Source organism: Rhineura floridana, chromosome 1 (genome assembly GCF_030035675.1).
Source record: "Rhineura floridana isolate rRhiFlo1 chromosome 1, rRhiFlo1.hap2, whole genome shotgun sequence".
In the NCBI taxonomy this organism is placed as follows: Eukaryota; Metazoa; Chordata; class Lepidosauria; order Squamata; family Rhineuridae; genus Rhineura; species Rhineura floridana.
Window position 1 is genome coordinate 96,885,671 of NC_084480.1, and position 20,595 is coordinate 96,906,265.

The 20,595-nt window shown below is 39.3% G+C and overlaps 1 protein-coding gene across 5 annotated transcripts in view; it reads right to left on the reverse strand.

Annotated features, from left to right (window-relative positions):
• NTRK2 (neurotrophic receptor tyrosine kinase 2) overlaps nucleotides 1-20,595 on the reverse strand; it is a 305,262-nt gene that overhangs the window by 191,174 nt on the left and 93,493 nt on the right. For all 5 annotated transcript variants that reach the window (XM_061626814.1, XM_061626834.1, XM_061626806.1 and 2 more), the window contains exon 6: nucleotides 17,590-17,741. In XM_061626814.1, the coding sequence (XP_061482798.1) occupies nucleotides 17,590-17,741 (152 nt within the window). The remainder of the gene's footprint in view (nucleotides 1-17,589; nucleotides 17,742-20,595) is intronic.

The window sequence follows — 20,595 nt, forward strand, 5'->3', positions numbered from 1 at the left end:
GTGTGAGATGTAAGAATTTATTTCAACATGGGTAAGCAGACATCAATCCTTAAAAAAAAAAAGGGATAGCACAGAAAGCTGAGACTAGAAATCTATTACATGGTTTCCCTGAGGCCCAAACAGTTTAAAAAAACAAGTTAGAGTGTTGGACTGGGACATGGGAGATCAGGGTTCAAATCCCTGTTCAGCTATGAAGTGACCTTGGGCCCTTCACTGTCTTTCAGCACAACCTACCTCACAGGGTTGTTGTAAGGATAGAACTGGGAGAGGGAGAACCATGTTTGTATGCCACCTTGAGCTCCTTGGAAGAAAGATGGGATATAATCATAACAGACAGACAGACAGACAGATTCCATTACTCTTTGATAACAGGACAACTATTCCAAAAAATTAACGGGGTATTAAAATATTTTAAAGAAACAAAATCTCACGATTGTATCCAATGCTGTCTGTATATAACTGGAACAGATTTCCAATCCAGCACCTGCACACCCTCAAAAATTTGTTCCAGAGGATTGGGGGACCTCTGAAGATGATTTTGGAGGTGCGTGGGGGGCTGCAGAGGGGAGGAAAGGAAGGTGAAGTCCCACTGTGTTAGCAGAAGCCCAATCATGCAATGTCGGATTCATTCCACCCATAATCTAGATTATGGTGGGGAAAATGCAAAAAGTGCATTAATATTCAATTGGTATTTATTGGTACTTATGATTATGACATATAAACAATTATTAAGTCTTTTAATGCTCCTTAAGAACTTTCCTCTGCCTGTTTCAGAAAATGTGTCCCTTTTTTAAAAACTGAAAGCTAGAAACTGGGTGACGAAGCTTCCATGACATCACATTACAGTGCAACACTGATTCCTTCAAAGGTGAGACTGAATGTGCTGTTTGGTTAAAGGCACAGCTATGGCATGAGCAAGGGAAATGCATGCATGTTATGCTTGCCAGAAATAGTTCAACTATTTAAAACATTCTGCTTATGCAGAAAATACCAGATTTCATTTAGATTGACCAGAATTTACTGTTGGCAGTAAACTAAAGCAGGCTCTTGGATTAGTTATTGAACCACTTCAGACGCTGGAATATCCTCCACAATGAATGTCTCCATGGATGCACTGCGTGGAGAAAATTACATCTGACTCATTGTAAAAGCTGCCCTGGGCTCCTACTGGAAGGAAGGGCGGGATATAAATCTCAAATCTCATAAATAAATAAATAAATAAATAAATAAATATCTACCTACCTACCTACCTACAGGCACCACTTCTTGGCAGCAAAATGTGCAAGCACAGGAACTGAAAAGTGTACCACCGTGCTCAAATGTACAACCAATAGGAAGCGGTTCCTGTAAATGTGATAGCACCAGATCAGACATTACTTCCTCCATTACAGCTTCATTCACAGGCACATTCCACTTGCTGCTGTCTGAACTGATCCACACACAAGAGATTCGTTTTTGGACATAATGCTAATCTATGGTTTAGTGTTAACTTGCATAGGCCTCAGGCTCATGCACTCTGTCTCCTCTCTGGTCTTCCAGCACAGACCCATGAAGGAGATTGGACGCTTTCACTTTTGGTTTTACTTAAACCATAATTTATCATTATGAACAAATCCAAAACTATTTATATGAAAATATGGCTTAGGTAAGCACACTAGGATCATAAACCAATGTTTGAAGTTGAATTGTTGTTGAGCCCCAGTCCTCTCACGAGGGCCTGGAGGGGGGTAGATATGAGTTTTCAGGCTTCTCAGCTGTCAGAGGGAGAGGATGGTCCAGAAGTTGTTGAGACTCCGCCAGACCTTGAGAGAGGGAGTAAGGAGGATTTCAGGCCAATTCCCACAGACTACACTGTCCCAGCCGGGGAGAGTGCGCCGCCCTCAGACATGTCAGAGGAGCAGCTGGATGCTGAGCCAGAGCGGGCGTTAACTCCCCCTTCACCCAGTGGCTCGCGGGATGAGTCCAACCCTTCGCCCCCCCCTGCCCTTGAATCTCTGGCTAAGGAGCAGGTTCCTTCGGATGAGGTGTTGGAAGCACGCCCCCCTTCACCCCGCTCTCGATGCAGGGAGAAACGGACAGGTCAAAGGCAAGAATTGCGCAGGAGCCAGAGAGTACGCTCCAAGACCATGCTTATTTAAGCCTGCCACTTCCGGGTTGGAGCTGCTGAGTCAACTTTCTTTCAACGTTGCAGAGCATGCCTAGAGTGCAATTAGGGTATTCTAGTGAGATAGCTTAGGGGTTCTATGAAGCGCACTGCTTTTGATGTTTCCATTACTTTAATAAAACACGATTTAATTGCACCAGCATCTCAGTCTCATGGATCCTGCTCAGAACCGGACAATTGTTTTCCTAAACCATAGTTAAGACCAACCAAATTTTTCCAAGTTCATACATAATAATTAAGTATGGTTAGTTAACACAGAAGCAAAAGCTTCCAATCCCTGCCTCACAGGAACCTTGGAGGAAAGGGGGAGCACACAAGCCTGAGATTTATGCATATCTGAACTAGGTCATTGCCTAAACCTCTATTTTGATGTGTAGTTAGTTATGTAATATAAAAGATTTTTTCTTGCTTGTGGATCTCTTATAAATGAAAGCTTGCATGCCTCTGCATCAAAAACAGTACACAGTGTGGTGTAGTGGTTAAGAGTGTTGGACTATGACCTGGGAGACCAGGGTTCCAATCCCCACATAGCCATGAAGCTGACTGGGTGACCTTGGGCCAGTCACTGCCTCTCAGCCTCACAGGAAGGCAATGGTAAACCACCTCTGAATACTGCTTACCATGAAAACCCTATTCATAGCATCGCCATAAGTAGTGATCGAAGGCAATCCATTCGTATAACAGATACCTTTAAAATGCATTCTTCAGCTCAGAATCTACTGTATCCTGTAGAGAACTGCAAGCTTTAGTCACTATAGCAATGAAAGACTTCAATGCAGATTAACATTTGATCTGTGATTAATCACTGGGACTGACTCAACTAATGCAGGCCATACAGATGTAGTGAATCCCTCCTCCCTCTGTCAAAATCAAGGAAAAAGAAACTTAAGATAAATTTTCCTTCCAGTTAGCAACCTTCAAATTTATATCCAGATATTTTCCATTTCAGGGTGAAACCACTATGGCTTTACTTCTAGCAAGAAGAACCACAGACAACTGAACCTGGCCATGCTCAATTAAAATGAATGTCAGTATGTTTTTTAAATCTGGATTTTCCACAATACATATGGGGTTTGAACTTGCTGGTGTGTTATTATATGCAGGAATATCCTATATTCTGGATTCCCAAATTGAGGAGAAATATTACATTTCTAAACATGAAATGCAATATGTTTATTACATTTTCTCTAAAGAGAAACTGCTCTTCCTTCTGTATCTTGAAAAAGCTGCTTATATTGAGGCTTTGCTTGCCTTCACCAGGGCTGGACAAACAGCCTCTTTGTTCGTTGACTTCTCTCCCCATCTGCTCGATACTGCTCACAGCAGCTTCCTCCCAAACTTTCTATGGGCCCAGCCTTATCAGGGCTGGTCATGTATGCCATTTCACCAGTAAGGAGGAGATGGCTCATGCTCACTGTTTTTAATACCTTCAGTATTGTTGTTATGATATTGCTCAATCTCTCCTTTATGCCCCTTAAGGAGTAAACTAGGATTCCCATACAAAGCTTTGAATATATACCCAAAGATGTCATCCACACAGGCTATGTCCTTCACTTTAATTAGGTAAGACAGTCATGTATCCCAAAGAGATACATGTACAACCGCCCCCCCAGCCTCTGCGTAAGTGAATCTGGAAGCCTGTGAGAACACACTTAGAGCTCTCCAGCACCTTCTCGATCGAGTCAACTATCTATATACATCAAAATTACTGTGTTTCAAACAAACATATGAACTATCTCTGGCAGCAAATGGAAGAAGGGAAGGGGAAGTAAACAATTCTAGGTTAGCTTTTATTAATGCAGTATGTTGGTTAAGCAATTCCAAACATGTTTATTATATCAAATATCTGAGAGAGCATGGCAGTACATCTCTGTACAGAGATTGCAGTCTCTGATCAGCATAAATTTATTTCTGTAACAATGTCTCATTCTGTTTCAGCTTTCTAATTAAGGTGCAGCTGTTTCATCATGTAATTACAGGCATGCCAGTCTGGCAAGACTGATTCTTTTGCACTGTAAAGTTTAATGGCTGCATGAGCCATTAAATATGTAATCTGTATTAACTATCAAGGTTCTTGTATTCACATACAAAGCCCTGAACAACTTGGGTTAAGGTCCTATAAGGACTGCCTGAGACATTATATTCCTGCTTGATCACTGAGATCATCTGGGGGAATACTGTTAGTTGTCCCCCATGTTACAGAGGCCCAACTGGTCTCAACAGAAGTTGGGCATTTAATGTCACTAGTCCCATGCTGTGGAGTATTCTTCCAACAGAGATTGAGCAGGTATCCTCACTTCTGGTTTTCAGATGTCTCTTGAAGGCTTTTTTTATGCCAACAGGCAGTTGTTTAATTTTTTTTAGATGATCCAGTCATTTTTATGATTATTTTGTATTATTCTTATGTATCTTATGTTTTATTGTATTTGCACATACTGTTGCACACTGCCTTGATATTTTATATATATAAATATTTTTATTACTAAATACAAATTTAAATAATCATTCTATATTCTACATTCACGTGTGAGTGCTGTTGCTTATGTAGCCAAAATAGCACTATCCAAGCACAAGATGGAAGTATTGGCAGGCTTGGGGGAACCCTAATGTTCGCAGAAGTGCAAAACATCTTTGGGGGGGGAAACCTAAGTGGGAAGGACGGGCTCAAAAAAATGAAGACTGCACATGCTCAGTCCCCTTGGAATGCTAACTGACTTATTATTAGGAGAGTGGGACGGGGGCATGGAAAACTGGGCAGGACAAAAAATAGAATGAAATATCCTGGAAGAAGACACAGCTGACTTACTGGAAGAGTGAACAGAAGCACTGTACTCTGCAACATTTTGTTGCAGGTCCCACCAGTACAGTACAATATGAATATGATGGCCAAAAAAGTCGAAGGAAACTATAATGTACGTAATATATACAGTCTAAAAAGTTCATTTGAACTGAAATAGAAAAGCAGGACAGGACATAATTCCTAGCCTAGCAAAGGTTTAAAAAACACATTACTTAAATAGCTTATTTTGTGTCTAAAGATCCATTTGTATTAGCTGCGGACAATTTGTATTATACCCAGTTTGCATAATACAAATTGGTATTGAAAGATCTATTATTCTATTCTACAGGTGTAGCAATCTGTCAATACAAGGGTCCATTGGCTTTGTTTATTATCAAGCAACCAAGCAGGAAACTATACCAAATTTATGGAACATTTAGGCATGAATTACACTAGATAGCAAACAAGGCAGAAGTAATAAGATATTTGTTTCAGTTCTGAAAAACTTGTGGCCCTACTGGCTTGCAAAAGGAATTTTAGAGGCTAGTCTCCTTTTTGCAGTAACATTAATTTCAAACAAAATCTTTAAGGCCTCTGTTGTGCGAAGTGGGAACTGTTATAAATTTCAAATCACAAGAAAGTATTCATATCAGTCTATAAAACTCAAATGCAGACTGTAAAATTATTAATATCAATTCAGAGAGGCCATTTTGATATCTTGCTCCCATCCAAGGCACGGTGCCCACTCTATGGAACTCCCTGCCTCAGCAGATCTGCTTGACGTCCTCTTTGATGGCATTTTGCCAGCACATAACTTCTTTCAGCAAGCTTTAGACCAAGATACTAGGTGAACTTTGCTGGTATTCTTCCTTTTGTTGTAGCCCTTTGTGTTTATGCCTTTGTGCTTATGCTTTGATGTTAGCCACTTTGAACGATTCAAATTTTTACTTTGGTGACATGTCAGTATTCCTGTTAAGTAATTAATAAATGAGTAAATGTCAAGACATCTCTTGTACATTTTTTAAATTCTGAATCTGTTCAACTACCAAAGGGCTTTTTATGTTGTTGAACTCTTCACTGATAGTTGTGGTACATTGCCCCTTGTGGGGTTGCAAAGCCTTCTTAATGCAGTTCTGTTAGATTTCTGTTGGACTTTGCCACCTAGTGGTTAGCAAGAAGAACTGTAATGCCACTTTTATCTGCATAGTCCCTACCTGCTCATCTAGATAACATGGGGGGGGGAGTGCAGTTTTGGAAGCCTCCTCCAACTTATTGCCAATCCTATCATGGTGCCAAAAGTTACGGAGTGGTCTAAGGGAGGGGGTCACTGTGCCTGAATATTATGGTGGGGAGATAGAGATAGAGTTGTATAGAGATAGAGATGTATAGAGATAGAGATGTATAAGATGTATAATTGTTGTAAACCGCCCAGAGAGCTTCGGCTATGGGGCGGTATACAAATGTAATAAATAAAATAATGATAAACAATAAAGAAAAGGGTATTCATGGCAGGGGACTACATTTTAAGGCTAAATGGATAGTTAGATTTTTCTGCATCAACTTTATTCCAGATTATGGAATCCCATTAGTATAGCATTATATACGCATGAAAGGCCAGCAGTGAATTCAGACAATTTGGGAGTTTTGTTCAGAAGCAATACTATTTAAAAAACAAACAAACAAATTTTGTAGTAGTCTAATGCTCCAAAATATATAAACCACATTTACATGTGATAAATATTCCTGTCAACTATACTTATGAATCAAGTCTTTGGATTAAGCATGTCATCCAAAATTCATTGCTAGACTTCAGAGTTTATCAGGGAATTCAAGTTATTGACTACATTCCTGCATACAAAATATCAATATTCTAGAAGATATCTCTCAAGCAAACGAAGGGACCTGAACATGCAAGTCCCATGAAAAAAACCACACAGAAAAATTCTCTGGAACCTATTTCTTTCTTGCAGCAGGGATTATTGCCAAATCTAAGAAACCTTACTTAAGGGTGGTTCTAATTCATATCCAATTTGTCCTCCTCAGAGTACATATCAACTAAGACACTTATGCAAATTGACAACAAACCTTTCTTGAGGTTCAAGAGTCCCATAGTCATTAAAAAAACACACCAAGATCTTCTAATAGATGCAAAAGATGAAAAGGAACTAATAATTAATTAAATGACATTATGGGAGCAATACCTTCTGTACTCACTATAAACCTTCTCTATTTTTACAAAGAATATGCTTTTTACTATGAAACATTCCGAGTCCTCCTCCCCTTTCTGGAAGGAAAACACCATCTGATCTTCATTAAGGTCTTTGAAATTCTTATCTAAAATCTATTTAAGCATCTTCTGGGAAGTGTTCAAAGACAGAGACTAAACAATTTAGTATGGGGAGCAGAAAACATCTATTAGATTGAAGTTTCAAATATATTTTATTGCTTCATAAATCTGTTTTCATATTCAGGTACTCATTTCAGAAGCACACAAATATTTATCAAATAATCCTTAACTCTAATATGAAACTCTCATGCATATGATAATCGGATTCGTTTGAGGATATACTTATGGCTGCATTCCTTCTATATATCCAGTTTAGAAGTTATATTTATCTGTATTTGAAGAAAATAAGCAACAGGTGCAAGAAGTAAAATTTATTGACAAATGAATCAGACACTCCAGAGTCTTGAAAACTACATTTCCTAGCACTTCTAACTGCCTGAAAAGCAAACTATACATTTAATACTACATCTTTGATTTGTCTTTATTAAATTATAAGTGCAGGGAGAGAGATATAATTCCTACCATAAATGTAGCACATGGTGAGGAGAGACTTACCTCTTTTGTCTCCAGCCCCAATGAGAACAGAAATTGCCCCTTCCACATGACTGGGAAGAGTTGGAGGGAGGCAGATCACCTAATCTACATGATTTTTGCCATTTTTCTTTGTGGGCAATCGGAAAGACTGGGGACAAATCATGAAAGACAATTTTTTAAAGGTTTGGCAAAGTTTCTTTTTTATATAAATGATGCTAATAATACCCAGACTGTTCCAGCAAGATATGACAGCATTTGGAATGCTTGATGCCTGCCAACCAACACTGATGACTGATTATGAAACTTTGGATCATGCACCTCCTGCAAAAATCTACCAAAAACAAAACCAAAAAAGTTTTAATTTATGGGAACAGCGTTATTTCCTTGATAGGGAAGTCATTGAGTGTTCTTGTTCTTTTCTTTTTCTGTCCCTTTACTATTGTTTTAATTTTTTCTTGCTGTTGGGGGGAAGTTGTACCTATCTGCTTATGGGAAATTAAATAAAATGTGTACTTTTTTTTAAAAAAAAGGAAAGATCGCAAAATGAATGTGAGGATTCTGACATTGCTGGTAGCCACATTTTATCCTATGCTTGTTTAAGATGGCATTGAACATTAAGTTATCTCCAAGGCACTGTTCCACAGAAAGGGAGATAGGAAAATTGGTGGAAGCTTTACACACGTGCCCTGTTAAATGAAAAAAAAAAGATGTAGGAACCAGGTAGCCAGCATTTCCGTTTTCCTAGACAAGCCACCTCTCACTTTAGAACTGGAAATCATTAGCACATATTTATTTTGCTTCCCAGATTATCGGTGGTTCTCAGTACAAAAAAATTAATCTCCAATGTCATCAGGTACTACATTCTTTCAATATTTAGCAGTCAGGTTTCATTTTGTATTGTCTACAGTGGTCAATACAACTCTTAAGAAAAAAAAAGTAAGAAATAAGGGATATGAATGGCATACCCAAGTAAATGAGACAAGGAGGTAGCCGATTCATAGGGTCGCCATAAGTCGTAATCAACTTGAAGGCACATAACAACAACAACAAAAGAATGGGAACTGTTTATACAAATTTTATTCATGCATTATAAAAATGTGGGGCTATCTCATGGGGAAGGGAGAGTGGGACTGCAGATCCACCCCCAATGATGTGTCCCCCACTCTCTCAATGTCTGCAACAGGGCACCTATTCATGAGTAAATTAGTCATGCATAAGCAGTCCATGTGATCGGGCCTTTGTGTGCTCATCAGGGGTAGCAATTACAAAGAACACCTATGTGTATTCATTATTACTGTGTGAGTGCAGAGGTCCACATGGAATTGACAGATGTTAAGGGGACAGGACCAGAAGGGTAGTCCTGTTCCTTCTTCTCTGCACAATACCACTACATATGGATAATGTATGAACAGAGTGTTTCTCTCCCATGAGTCAAAAGCTAGGGGGACAAATGATAAAATTAAAATGCCACAGGGTGCATCTGTCTTGTTCCATAAGAATAAAGACCAAAAAGTATGCAGCATGATGCAATCTGGACTGAATTAATTGCCCAGCTCCGGCCCAGTAAAATGCTTCCCATGCTAATTTAGGGCACCCTGGGATTTTATGCCAACTTTTCAATCTCCCTCCTTCAAATAAACCTCTTCAACCTTGCTACATATAGATTTTCAGCTACCTCTTAATTTGCTTTTTGAAACATACACATTAATAAAGAAAAATGCTTTGAGTTCCTGTACATGGGGCAGGAGCTAATGTGTCACAAAGTTTATGCCCTAATAGTGCTATCAATGTATATTTAAAGATCATTCTCCATGCAGAATTGATACAAAAATGGAGAAAACTAAAACAGGCATCTTTCACCACCTCATACAACTCCACAATTCATGTATAGCAGTCACTCAACTGTATCAAGATAAACAACTGATGAGGTGGGGAAAGCAAATTCAGATTCAGAAGTGTTGCCTTGTTGCTCCCAAAAGCAGACAGACAGGATCCCAAAGCAGCCAGATGATATTATTGTGTTGATTGTGTTGATGAGATTAGCAACCCACTTTGATACTGAACACTACATTTTACAATTTCCTCAAATATCTAGAATATTATCAACAAACCTAAAATCCACCCAAGTATAGCATTATATTTATCCATTTCATCTTTACACACAACAATTTTATAGCTATACAAACCAGATCCATCATCCACCAGTATTGGTGGAAACTACAGTAAATACTGCCCCCCAGTCATACTTTGATACCTTAAGCATTTGTTAACAGATCTCTTAATAGGACTTCTCAAAATATACGACCATGTTGTAGTGAGAAAATGACATAATCTGGAAATATTCTGGATTCTCCCTTGGAATTTCAGCACTGATTCAATAACCACCAGAATGAGGCCTGTATTGAATGCCTCATTGAGCGTCAAATATTGGATCCTAACAGATATCCACAAATAGAAGACTGTGCCAGTTCACACATGGCCTGGACACATGCACATGTTATTCATTACATTTTTTTAAAAAAAAGATCCATGGGTTGGGTTATGGAAGAGAATCTTGCATACTTGGCTTGGAAACCTTCCCACACCACATGTATATAACCTATAAAGAGAATTGGCTCTTATGTGCACAGACCCATCCCCAACCAATTCCTATTCTAGATAACATGCATAATGTGAGGGAGCTTGCAAAAGTCCAAATTTCCCCCCACTCTCCACCCTATGCACAAAATCCACATGTCAACAGGCTTCCAGAATCAACATGTCTCCATTCAGAAAATAATCAAGACATGCAAAAGAGTAATTCAAATCCAATCGTCCAGATACCACTGTACTGCTTGGAATAAAATCCCTGCAATGCACAACTGTCGATGCTAAACAGTGTAATGTTTCCAAGTGTCATGACATCACCACAAGAGTTGTAATTCTTCTACTATTATTTTAAACAGAGCATTCCTTACGGCTGTTTCAGTGAAAGGAGCAACTTCACATTTGATTAACAGTTAAAGAAGCAATCACATCCTAACACACTATGAATGAAACTTTAGAGACTAACAGGCAATGTCTTTCAATGCAAGGGAAGACACCTATGATGTACAATGCAATTCCTCTAGAATTCCAAATCCCTTTGGTAATATTTCTAATTGCATCAAACACGGTGCAAGGATCTCTTGTGCTCATATAGTTTTAGCCATTAGCAGACACTCACCACGTATTATCAAACTCTTCTCTTAAGAGTCATGAGCAGTAGCAGGTTTAATACAATTTAAAGTCAAATTCTGAATTAGGTAGCACTTCTGGGCAACTCAGAACAAATGCAACACAACTCTGCAAAGTAACCAGATCAGACAAATAAAAATGTCTTAAAAAGGAAGAACAAGTTTTGATAAATAAAGATACCACACTGAAAGTCAAACCAGACATACATGTGATTATTAATCATGTGTTTGTTTATTATGGCTATAAAACAAAAATGGCGGGAGGTTAATGTTTCATGCTAAATGGAGTGTGCAGGTGGAGTAGAAGCCACTCTCCAGAGCCTTATCTTACCACACTTCACTACTTTAAGCCATTTTCCCCAACAGTGAGTGGGAAATGGGTTAAATGGAGCACAGCACAATTTGGTGACAGGAGGTTGCTCCCTTTCCCCACACAGTCCAGTTGGTATAAAAAAACAGACACCACCCCACCACCAACTTTATAGTCAAATGGGCAAGCATGTGTTTAATAGAAAAATGTATATTTGATTTGGCCCCAAGATGCAGAATGAACTACACAAACAACTATACTCCATGGAAAAGTTTAGTCAGGAGCTTGAACATTTAGTATGGCATAGATTTTTCCCTTTTTTCATGTCATGATCGTTTATTCATAAACTACATACATGCACCCCAATTTGTTGACTTTATGCTTTGAACAATACCCCACTAAATGCGATTTTATGTACAGCCTCCAAATGTTCTCAAATAATGGCAAGTTAGTGGCAAACATCAGACAGACAGACAGACAGACAGACAGACAGACAGACAGACAGACAGACAGACAGACAGATAGACAGATAGATAGACAGATAGATAGACAGACAGACAAACAGACAGACAAACAGACAGACATATTTTGATGCAATTTACAACTGGGGAGTTCCTTACAGATCATGAGCAAATAATCTATGAACCACCTGAAATATATTTAGGACAAAAGAGAGAGAAATAAGTAACCCAAATCTAATCTACTCTTCATAGTTATCTTTGTTAAAATTTTGTGTTATTTTAAAAAGCAAATTTCCACTGTACATTTAAAGTTCATTTGCAACTCAGCTTTAATAGCAAGCTCTTGACCATTTCAGCCATAAAAAGGAAGTACAGGCAATATCACCATCTATTCCTATTTCTTGCTTCACTGATCTGCTAATGTGAATAAACTTACCAAAAAACCACAACAGTTTCACTCTATTTCCCGGCAAGTAATTTATTAGCAGCTCACTGCTGTAAGGCCTTGCATTACTAACACTTATACTGTCTTCTTTTTATGTACGTCGCCTAGAGTGGCCGTTAACTCGGCCAGATAGGCGACTCAGAAATAAAATTTTATTATTATTATTATTATTATTATTATTATTATTATTATTCTACACAATACTAAATTTGTTCTTTACTGAGGAAATTATTACCTTACATAATGTAAAACATCTGTCAAAATAAATGAACAGTCTTGCAACATCCTTGATTTGTTTTTTAAAGTACTATCTGTTTGTCCTCTTGCAAGTTCACAGTAATTCAGAATGAAGCAATGATGGGAAATCTAGTTATTGGTTCAAATAAAATACATTTTTCTATGATACTACAATACTGCTTTAAAAAACCCAAGCCAAGTTCTAATGTGTCAAAGAGTAAGGCGGTGTTTAATATCTCTTGGGACGAATTTTCTGAGCAGAAAAGTTGGTCAAAAGCACTCCTCAGTTATACCAATTTTATCTTTATTCCTACTTTTAAAATATATTTTAAGCAGAAAAATTAGAAGCATAAACATTTAAAAAGTTGTTTGAATTAAGACTGGAGGACTGTGGAATGGATCCCTAGGTTCCTAGTTTCTCACCTGAAAGCACATGGATAAATTGTAACAGGACTGCTTCTGAAAGAAAAACTATGCAGAAAACCATGATGATCTGACCCTATGGTATGTATGCTAGACTTAGGGGGCTTACACTACCATCACAAATCCTTCAGACTTAAGCTCTAGATCAGGGCTAGGGATCCTGTGGCCCTCCAGATACTGTTGGACTATAACTCCCATCATCTCTGACATTGCCCATACTGGTTCAGGCTCATGGAAGTTGAGTCCAACAATATCTGGAAGGCCATAGTATCCCTACTCCTATTCTTCAAGATTTGAAACAATGAGCTGGCTAGAACTAAAACCCATGTATGTGCTTGCAAAGAGACTTCGATGAAGAACAGTATTTTACAGCCTCTGTAAGGCCTGTTTACATTGCCTTAGAGAGAAACATGAACAAAAATCTGGATTAGATTTCATGGTTGTTAAGAGCTCTACAGCCTAAGATAGATTCTCAAAAGACTGAACTCCTGCTTGCCTACAGCTAGTGTTGCCAGGCACATCATCAATGCAGCTCTGGTACCCTTTTGAGCGCTATAATGAAGGGCTAATTCCCATAATAATTTTTCCAAATACTCATATTACGAATGATCTTGAGTTTACTTTGAAGATGACAGATTGAATTTTGATGCCAAGAAGTCCTCTGGGTCGAAAGTATGTAGGTTTTTTTCTCCATGCTTTTTGGTACTGAAGTAAACATTCAACCAAGTTATACTTACATATATCTCAAGACACATGGTGCTAAAAATACTATGTGAATATAGCTCTGATGAGAGCTCCAGAACTGACTTGTATGTTATCACTCCCAGCCCCTTCCATGGTGCTACACGGATGAATCATTCATTTCCACCCTGACCAGTAGAGCCAAAACAGGAAAGTGCCATCAGACAAGAAGAAAGCAGAAAAATAGCATCCAAAATACTGCAGAAAGGGATGATGGGCAAATGCTTTAGCTCATCTACGCTGCTTTGCTGGGTGTATTTGTCTGTCCAAGGACTATACATTGGTGACTAGAGAGACCATAAAAATCCATCCGTATTTAATATTATTCAGACTTTGCCCAGAAACCCTGTAATAGCAGCTTCCACATACTTTGTGGAGATGACAGGGACCTATCACTTATTGCTACATATAACTTACAACAATTTAATAATAATCATTTGCCCTTAGAACCAATAATCATTTGACCTTAGAACCAATAAAGCTCACTTGGAAAGGGAGAGAAGCAAAACCCAGTTACAGACAAAACTGATAGAGATCTCATGGCATCATTCCTTATGCATTTGAGCCTCCCAATGTCTGTAAATCAGACGTTAGGTTAGGGTTTTTTTTAAAAAAAAGATCCAGTGAAGTGCAAAACTTATTTGCCTTCTTTACATTATTGAGAGCCTATTCACAATAATCAGCTCTACAGAAACGGGCTGCAGCATCAACACAGAGTAGGAATGCATGTCCTGTCCCAGAATCTGCTTAAAGGATGTGAACAACAGTGAAGAATAACATATACCTGGTCTGCACAACTCATAACCCATCAAGCCAAATGCAAACCAACAGCCAAGTATGGTAAACCAGCAAAGGCTCAATAAGTCTCCTGGTTTTGCTGCTTGGGGCTGAAAAAACCAGGGAGTTGTCGAACACTTAGCAGGCCTGTCATATATATCCTCCCCAAGATGAGTACATCTCATTTCTTAAAGGGTTATTCCCTGCTACAACAGGAAGAAAGGATGCGGTCTCCTCAACTCACAGAAAAGCTTGGTGCAGGATACAGGCAACGGACAGTTATAACTATCACCCGGTCGCAAATACTCACTTCCTGGGAAAGGTGATTGAGATGGTTGTTAGGGAACAGCTGCAGACATTTCTGGATGAGACTGAATATCTGGATCCATTCCAGTCTGGGTTGAGGCCTAGGTTTGGGACTGAATCAGCCTTGGTCGCCCTGATGGATGACCTTTATAGAGAGAAGGACAGGAGTAGTGCAATCCTGCACCTGCTTCATCTATACCATTGACCATGGTATCCTTCTGGACTGGTTCTGCTGGGATGGGCACTGGTGACACCATGCTGTGGTGACTCCATTCATACCTGCAGGGTTGTGCCACAGGGTACTATTTTGTCACTAGCACTTTTTAACATTTTACATGAAGCCATTGGGAGCGGTCATCAGGAGTCTCAGAGCAAGGTACCATCAGTATGCTGATGATACCCAACTCTATTTCTCTATTACATCTGAATCAAGAGAAGCTGGGCAAGCCCTGGACTGGTGCTTGGATGCAATGGTGGATGGGATGAGGGTCAATAAACTGAGCTTGAATCCTGGAAGGTCGGAGGCCTTGTGGGTGGGTAGTTCCCTGTTTGGGAGATAGGTCAATTGCCTGCCATAAATGCAGTTGCACTCCCTCTGAAGGAGCAGGTACACGGGTTGGGGGTACTCCTTGATTCATCTTGATTCATCCTGCTCATGCGAGCTCTGTGAGCAGGAGTGCTTTCTGCCGGCGTTAACTGGTACACCAACTGTGAATGTCCCTAGACCGTGATGGCCTGACAACAGTGGTCCAGGCACTGGTAACCTCAAATCCAATTACTGTAATGTGTTTTATGTGGGGCTGCCCTTGTATCTGGTCGGAAGCTGCAACTAGAGCAGAATGCGACAGCCAGACTGCTTACAGGAGATTACTGGCAACATGTCATTCTGCTGTTGAAAGAGCTGCACTGGTTGCCAGTTTGCTACTGGTACTTATGTTAATTCAAAAAGCCCTAAACAACATGGATCCAAAGTACTTTAAGGACTGTCTGACTCCCTAGGTTTCACCTCAGTCATTGAGATCTTGTGATGAAGCTCTTTTGGTGGTTCCCCATGTCCCTGAGGTTCAGTTGATCTCCACCAGGGACCAAGCCTTTAGTGTGGCAGGCTCTGCCCTGTGGAACTCACTACCAATAGAGATTTGGCAGAAACCATCCGTTATTTCTTTCAAACATCTCTCTAAAACCAAACTCTTTAGACAGGCCTTTTAATGTGCCTTTTTTTTCTTCCCACCAATGCAGTATTTGTTGATGCCTTTATTATTTTTAACAACGTTTTTATTGGTTTTCAGTTTTATTATGTCTTTGTATGTTGTAAGCCACCTTGATGTACCTTTACGAAAAGTGGCTTATAAATAAATAAATAAAACTCCCTTAAAAGGGAGGGGAGAACCCTAAAATTTGCTGATGAATGAAGACTCAACAAAATAAGTTCTCTACAATGCTGCTGCAGTGTGTCTCTCTGTGTGTGTGTCACATACACACATATCCATTAACTAACTTTACCAAGAAATGGCAGCTAACAAAAAAACAAAAGGAGGAGGGGAGAGGCAGAGAACTTTATCAAGAAGCCAAAAGATGAAAGTACCTTAGAGCAAAGAACCAGCATAAGGAGGAAATGTAAATCAACACACTTTTCTACAAGTATCATACAGAAAGAGATATTTCTATAACTGGTAAGAAGCCACTGGGTGGCACAGACACTGTGGACTAGATGGTATTTTGGACAATGGAGACTGGTGTTTTAGTCTGAACTTTCAAGGAGCTGTCCAAGGTGCTGAACCTATTTTGGGACTGGGTGACAGCACCTTGGACAGCCCCTTGAAGGTTCAGACTAAAGGTGCAGCAGATTCACTGCCCCACTGACATCAGTGCCACCAGCCTCCACTGATTTTGAATCTTCCATTTCTACATTATAAGCTACAGAAAAGGCAAGAGGTCTACTAAATGATGCCAATGCCTATAAATACACAGGCCTCGGTGTGAAGTGTCCCTTCTAAGAAGGGTTTTGAGTCAATGGAAGTTCATGTTGGTGGAAGGCAATCTTTGCCAATTCTCTCTCCCCACTACTGCATGAATTCACACACACAGAGACACACACAAAAGGATCAAGAAGCATAGGGGGAGTGATAGGGAGCATAGACAGAGAGCATAGGGGGAGTGAATCTGGAAACACTGCCTCCCCCTTCCACTGGCAGGAGTGTTCCATCAGCAGAGAACATGAGAAATCAGAATCCCAAGTCATTAATTACTAATTTGTTTGCTTGGCAAATAATATTTTTTTTGTTCTTGTTAGCAAGTGCAACTTATTGACTAAATATTCAGAGGTGGACTGACATACGTTTTGAAATTTTAAAAACTACATTTTTTAAAATAAAAAATGTTCTAGAATAGGACCAACTCTGTTCAACTTGAAATTATCCATTTTAGTTTAACAGTTACAGTGTAACAGGATATAAGTTGTCAAGGTTCTTATCATGGAAGCCAGGGGATACAGTACAAGAAAGATGGACAAACTTTTCAATTATATCAAATCTTCACTAGGCAAAATAGGATTATTATTTAGTAAGATTGTTTGGGGAAAGAAAACATTCTAGCAGGTGATCCCCAAAAATGAATAAAAAAAGTTATGAGAGTCACATTTCCAGTGGAAATCCTGAACATAGTTAAGACTGCTTAAACAACCAGTATGCATGAGTTAACTTTAAACATTCATTTGAAGTAAGATTTATGTTTTGCACAAACCAAACTAGAACCTGGATTATAAAAAAGAATGTAATCCATGAAGAAGTGTTCTAATACAAGTTCAATAAAATGGAGTTTGGACAAGGACAGTGCTTAGTGTGTTGTGCTCCAAAACATTTAGCAACTTTAAACATGCATGCCAATGATTTTGCATTAAAAGTGCATTACCACAGTTTGGGACTGGCTTCTCCCGAAGAGATATGTTCTGGTTGAAGTCATTCATACAGTAAAAATCCTCAACTTTTGGAAACTTGGACTCTTGGAGTATCTTGATCCACATAATGTCACAGGAACACTTGAATGGATTGCCTTCTAAAATCCTACAGAAATTGAAAAATGACAGGATTTCCCCCCAAAACTGATTAATAATATTCAAAAGAATAAATATAAATGCTATATATTATATATATTTGCTCCAATACAATCAATACAATGAATAAGACAATATTTATGCAAGTCTTGCAGCAAGCACCATTTTGGGATGCATTTATTCATATGTATGAGAGACGAGGCATCTACTACTAACCATAATTTTTATACATTTATGTATTTTAAAAAAAACCTGGCAATTTTCTAAACCTCTGCTAGCCAACTAATTAGGTGCACATTTTAATCAAAAAAATTAACACCTATTAATCTAATTGATTAATTAACTAAATGTCACAACCTGAGAACCAGGTCTTAAACTGAAGGAAAAGGAGTCAATTCCACTGAGTTCAGTAGTGTTTTACCATTGGTTTGAGTTCAGCTAAGCACAGAATTAGCCTCTTGAGTATCTCAGTACATTTCAGCAAAATGATTCTGGACTGAGAATACAAACAGTACCTGATTTACAGTTTTATTTTTGTCTATACTGAATTTTTAATTTTTTTTAATCTTGTAAAATAAAGTTAGCTCCCCCTTATGGTCAAACTTGAAAGAAATATATTTCAAGTAAGTGACGCAAATACTTTAAAAGAAATAATCTTTGAATCTTTAGGAACAGATACAAAAATGGTTTAACCAATATCAAACAGTAACAACAAATAAAAGCTGGAGTGCATACTCTAAGCTTGTAAGCACATATTGAGGAATTCAAATGAAAGCTTTGCATAACTATTATAATTAAAACACTCATGAAAGCCACAGCACAGTGTAAGTGCAAAGATGCTAGAGACAAATATCACACAGAACATCCAGATGTCTGGCTCAGGAATGGAACATTATCTCAGCTTTCCTCATAAAAGCATATACCTATGCTTCATGATGATAATTTTTTATGTGCCACTTGATCCGCCTAAGACATTTCATTAAAAGAAGAAACAAACCAGCACTAATTATAATAATCTACAGGAGTTACACTTGATTTGACCATGATCTTGAAAATCCTTTTGCCAATGCAATCTCAGCAGAATGTTCTTAACAGTTCAGATGTTTTCAAAGCTCTTGATTTTGACTGGCCTCAAGCCAAAATAGATAATTCAGTTCAAAACAGACTGTTCTACAGATCTGACAAAATCTCGCCAACAGACTGAAAAAGTTAAGACCCCACTCATACAGGGAGTCCTTGTGGTTTGGGTCAGCACCAGGCCCCTCCAAGTGCTGTGTGGGAGAGGAAAGAGGGAGAGCATGGAATTTGCAATAAAAAGAGACTACTACACCAAAACAGATTCATGTCCCACCTCACCTGTCCTTTAATAGGGGGCATGGAGAAGGTTGGAAGCTGGTCTGAGCTTCCCTGTGTTCCTCTCTCTTGTACCATGGAATACTGAATTCCTGTTGCCTGACAGTGAAACTAGACATTACATTAATTGCATGACTAAAATTTACATGCATTTTTGTGATGTAGGTAGCAGTCAGAAAGGGTACTTAAGCAGCCTTGGGACTATAGGGTGTGGGAAGGGGGAAATTTCTCTCTCTCCCTGCTACAGTCCTGACAAAAATAGTCTCTCTTAAGCTGCTATTTGCATTTCAAGATGGCATCAATGGAGGCTTTCCTTGAAGTGCAAGAGCTGGTACAGCACAGTGGGGAGGAGAGCCTGGCTAGGAGTCCAGAGTCTGTGAGTTCAAATCCCTGCTTGTGTCTCCTGGGTGTAAAGGGCCAGCTAAAGATCACCCCCACAGTGAATGGCTCAGGGGTTATGTGCCCTGCCACCTGTGCAGCCGTGGGCAAGCTGCATAGTCCCAAGGAGCCCAGGTGCCCCCCAGCTGGCAGTTGCAGACAAGGAAGGGGCTGGCTTGTGCAGCTGTGGCAAGCTGAGCAGGCCCTAGCCTGCTGGGGAGGACTAGCCTCAGAGGGAGGCAATGGTAAACCCCCTCTTAATACCGCTTACCATGAAAACCCTATTCATAGGGTCGCCATAAGTCGGGATCGACTTGAAGGCAGTCCATCTCCATTTTTTCCTTGAAGTGCAAGCAGCAGCTTTAGAGAGTAAACATTGTCACCAACTGCACACTTGACAAGAAGTTGCAGCCAATTCTGATTCATTGACAAGTGTGCCAATATGTATTTGCAAATGTGTTTCATTTTAAATCTGGGTTTGTGGCTACAGAGTGCTATGCAAAGGACTGAAAGCCTTCAGCTATAAAATTCAAAGAGAAAAAGTATCCGTGAGTCAGCCTTTCTATAACCGTAACCAGCATCTATACACAGACAACTCAGTAGCTGCAAAAGTCCCACAACTGGAAGACAGCTTTCACACTTCCCTGTCATGATATTGCCACTCTGCATAATAATTAGCCCAAACTGAGGGTTGTATTCAGAGTAACACGAAAGTTAGCACAAGAATTTTTCCTTGCACAACAGAACATTCTTCCCCTCTCTCCCCCCCATGTGCCCCCTAAATCTGTTCTGGGTTTTTTCCCATTTGGGGATGGTGTGAGGCACTTTCAGGAGAAGGGGGGATTCCCCTTGTGCTAGTTGAAGTTGTTTCACTAGTGCAAGCATTTACTTGAATACCACTCTGAAGCTGTACCCAGGCCTATTCCAGGAATATTTATTTATTATTTGATTTATATCCCGCCTTTCCTCCCATAAGGAGCCCAGGGCAGCAATATGAGAAGAGACACTAAAAAAAGGACTTGGCAACTGCTTAATGATAATCAATGCATTTCCATAGTACTTAATTTATCCTGTACAGGAAATTAGGTGGACACAGCGATGGAAGCATCGATGAGGGATCTGTTGCCCCTCCT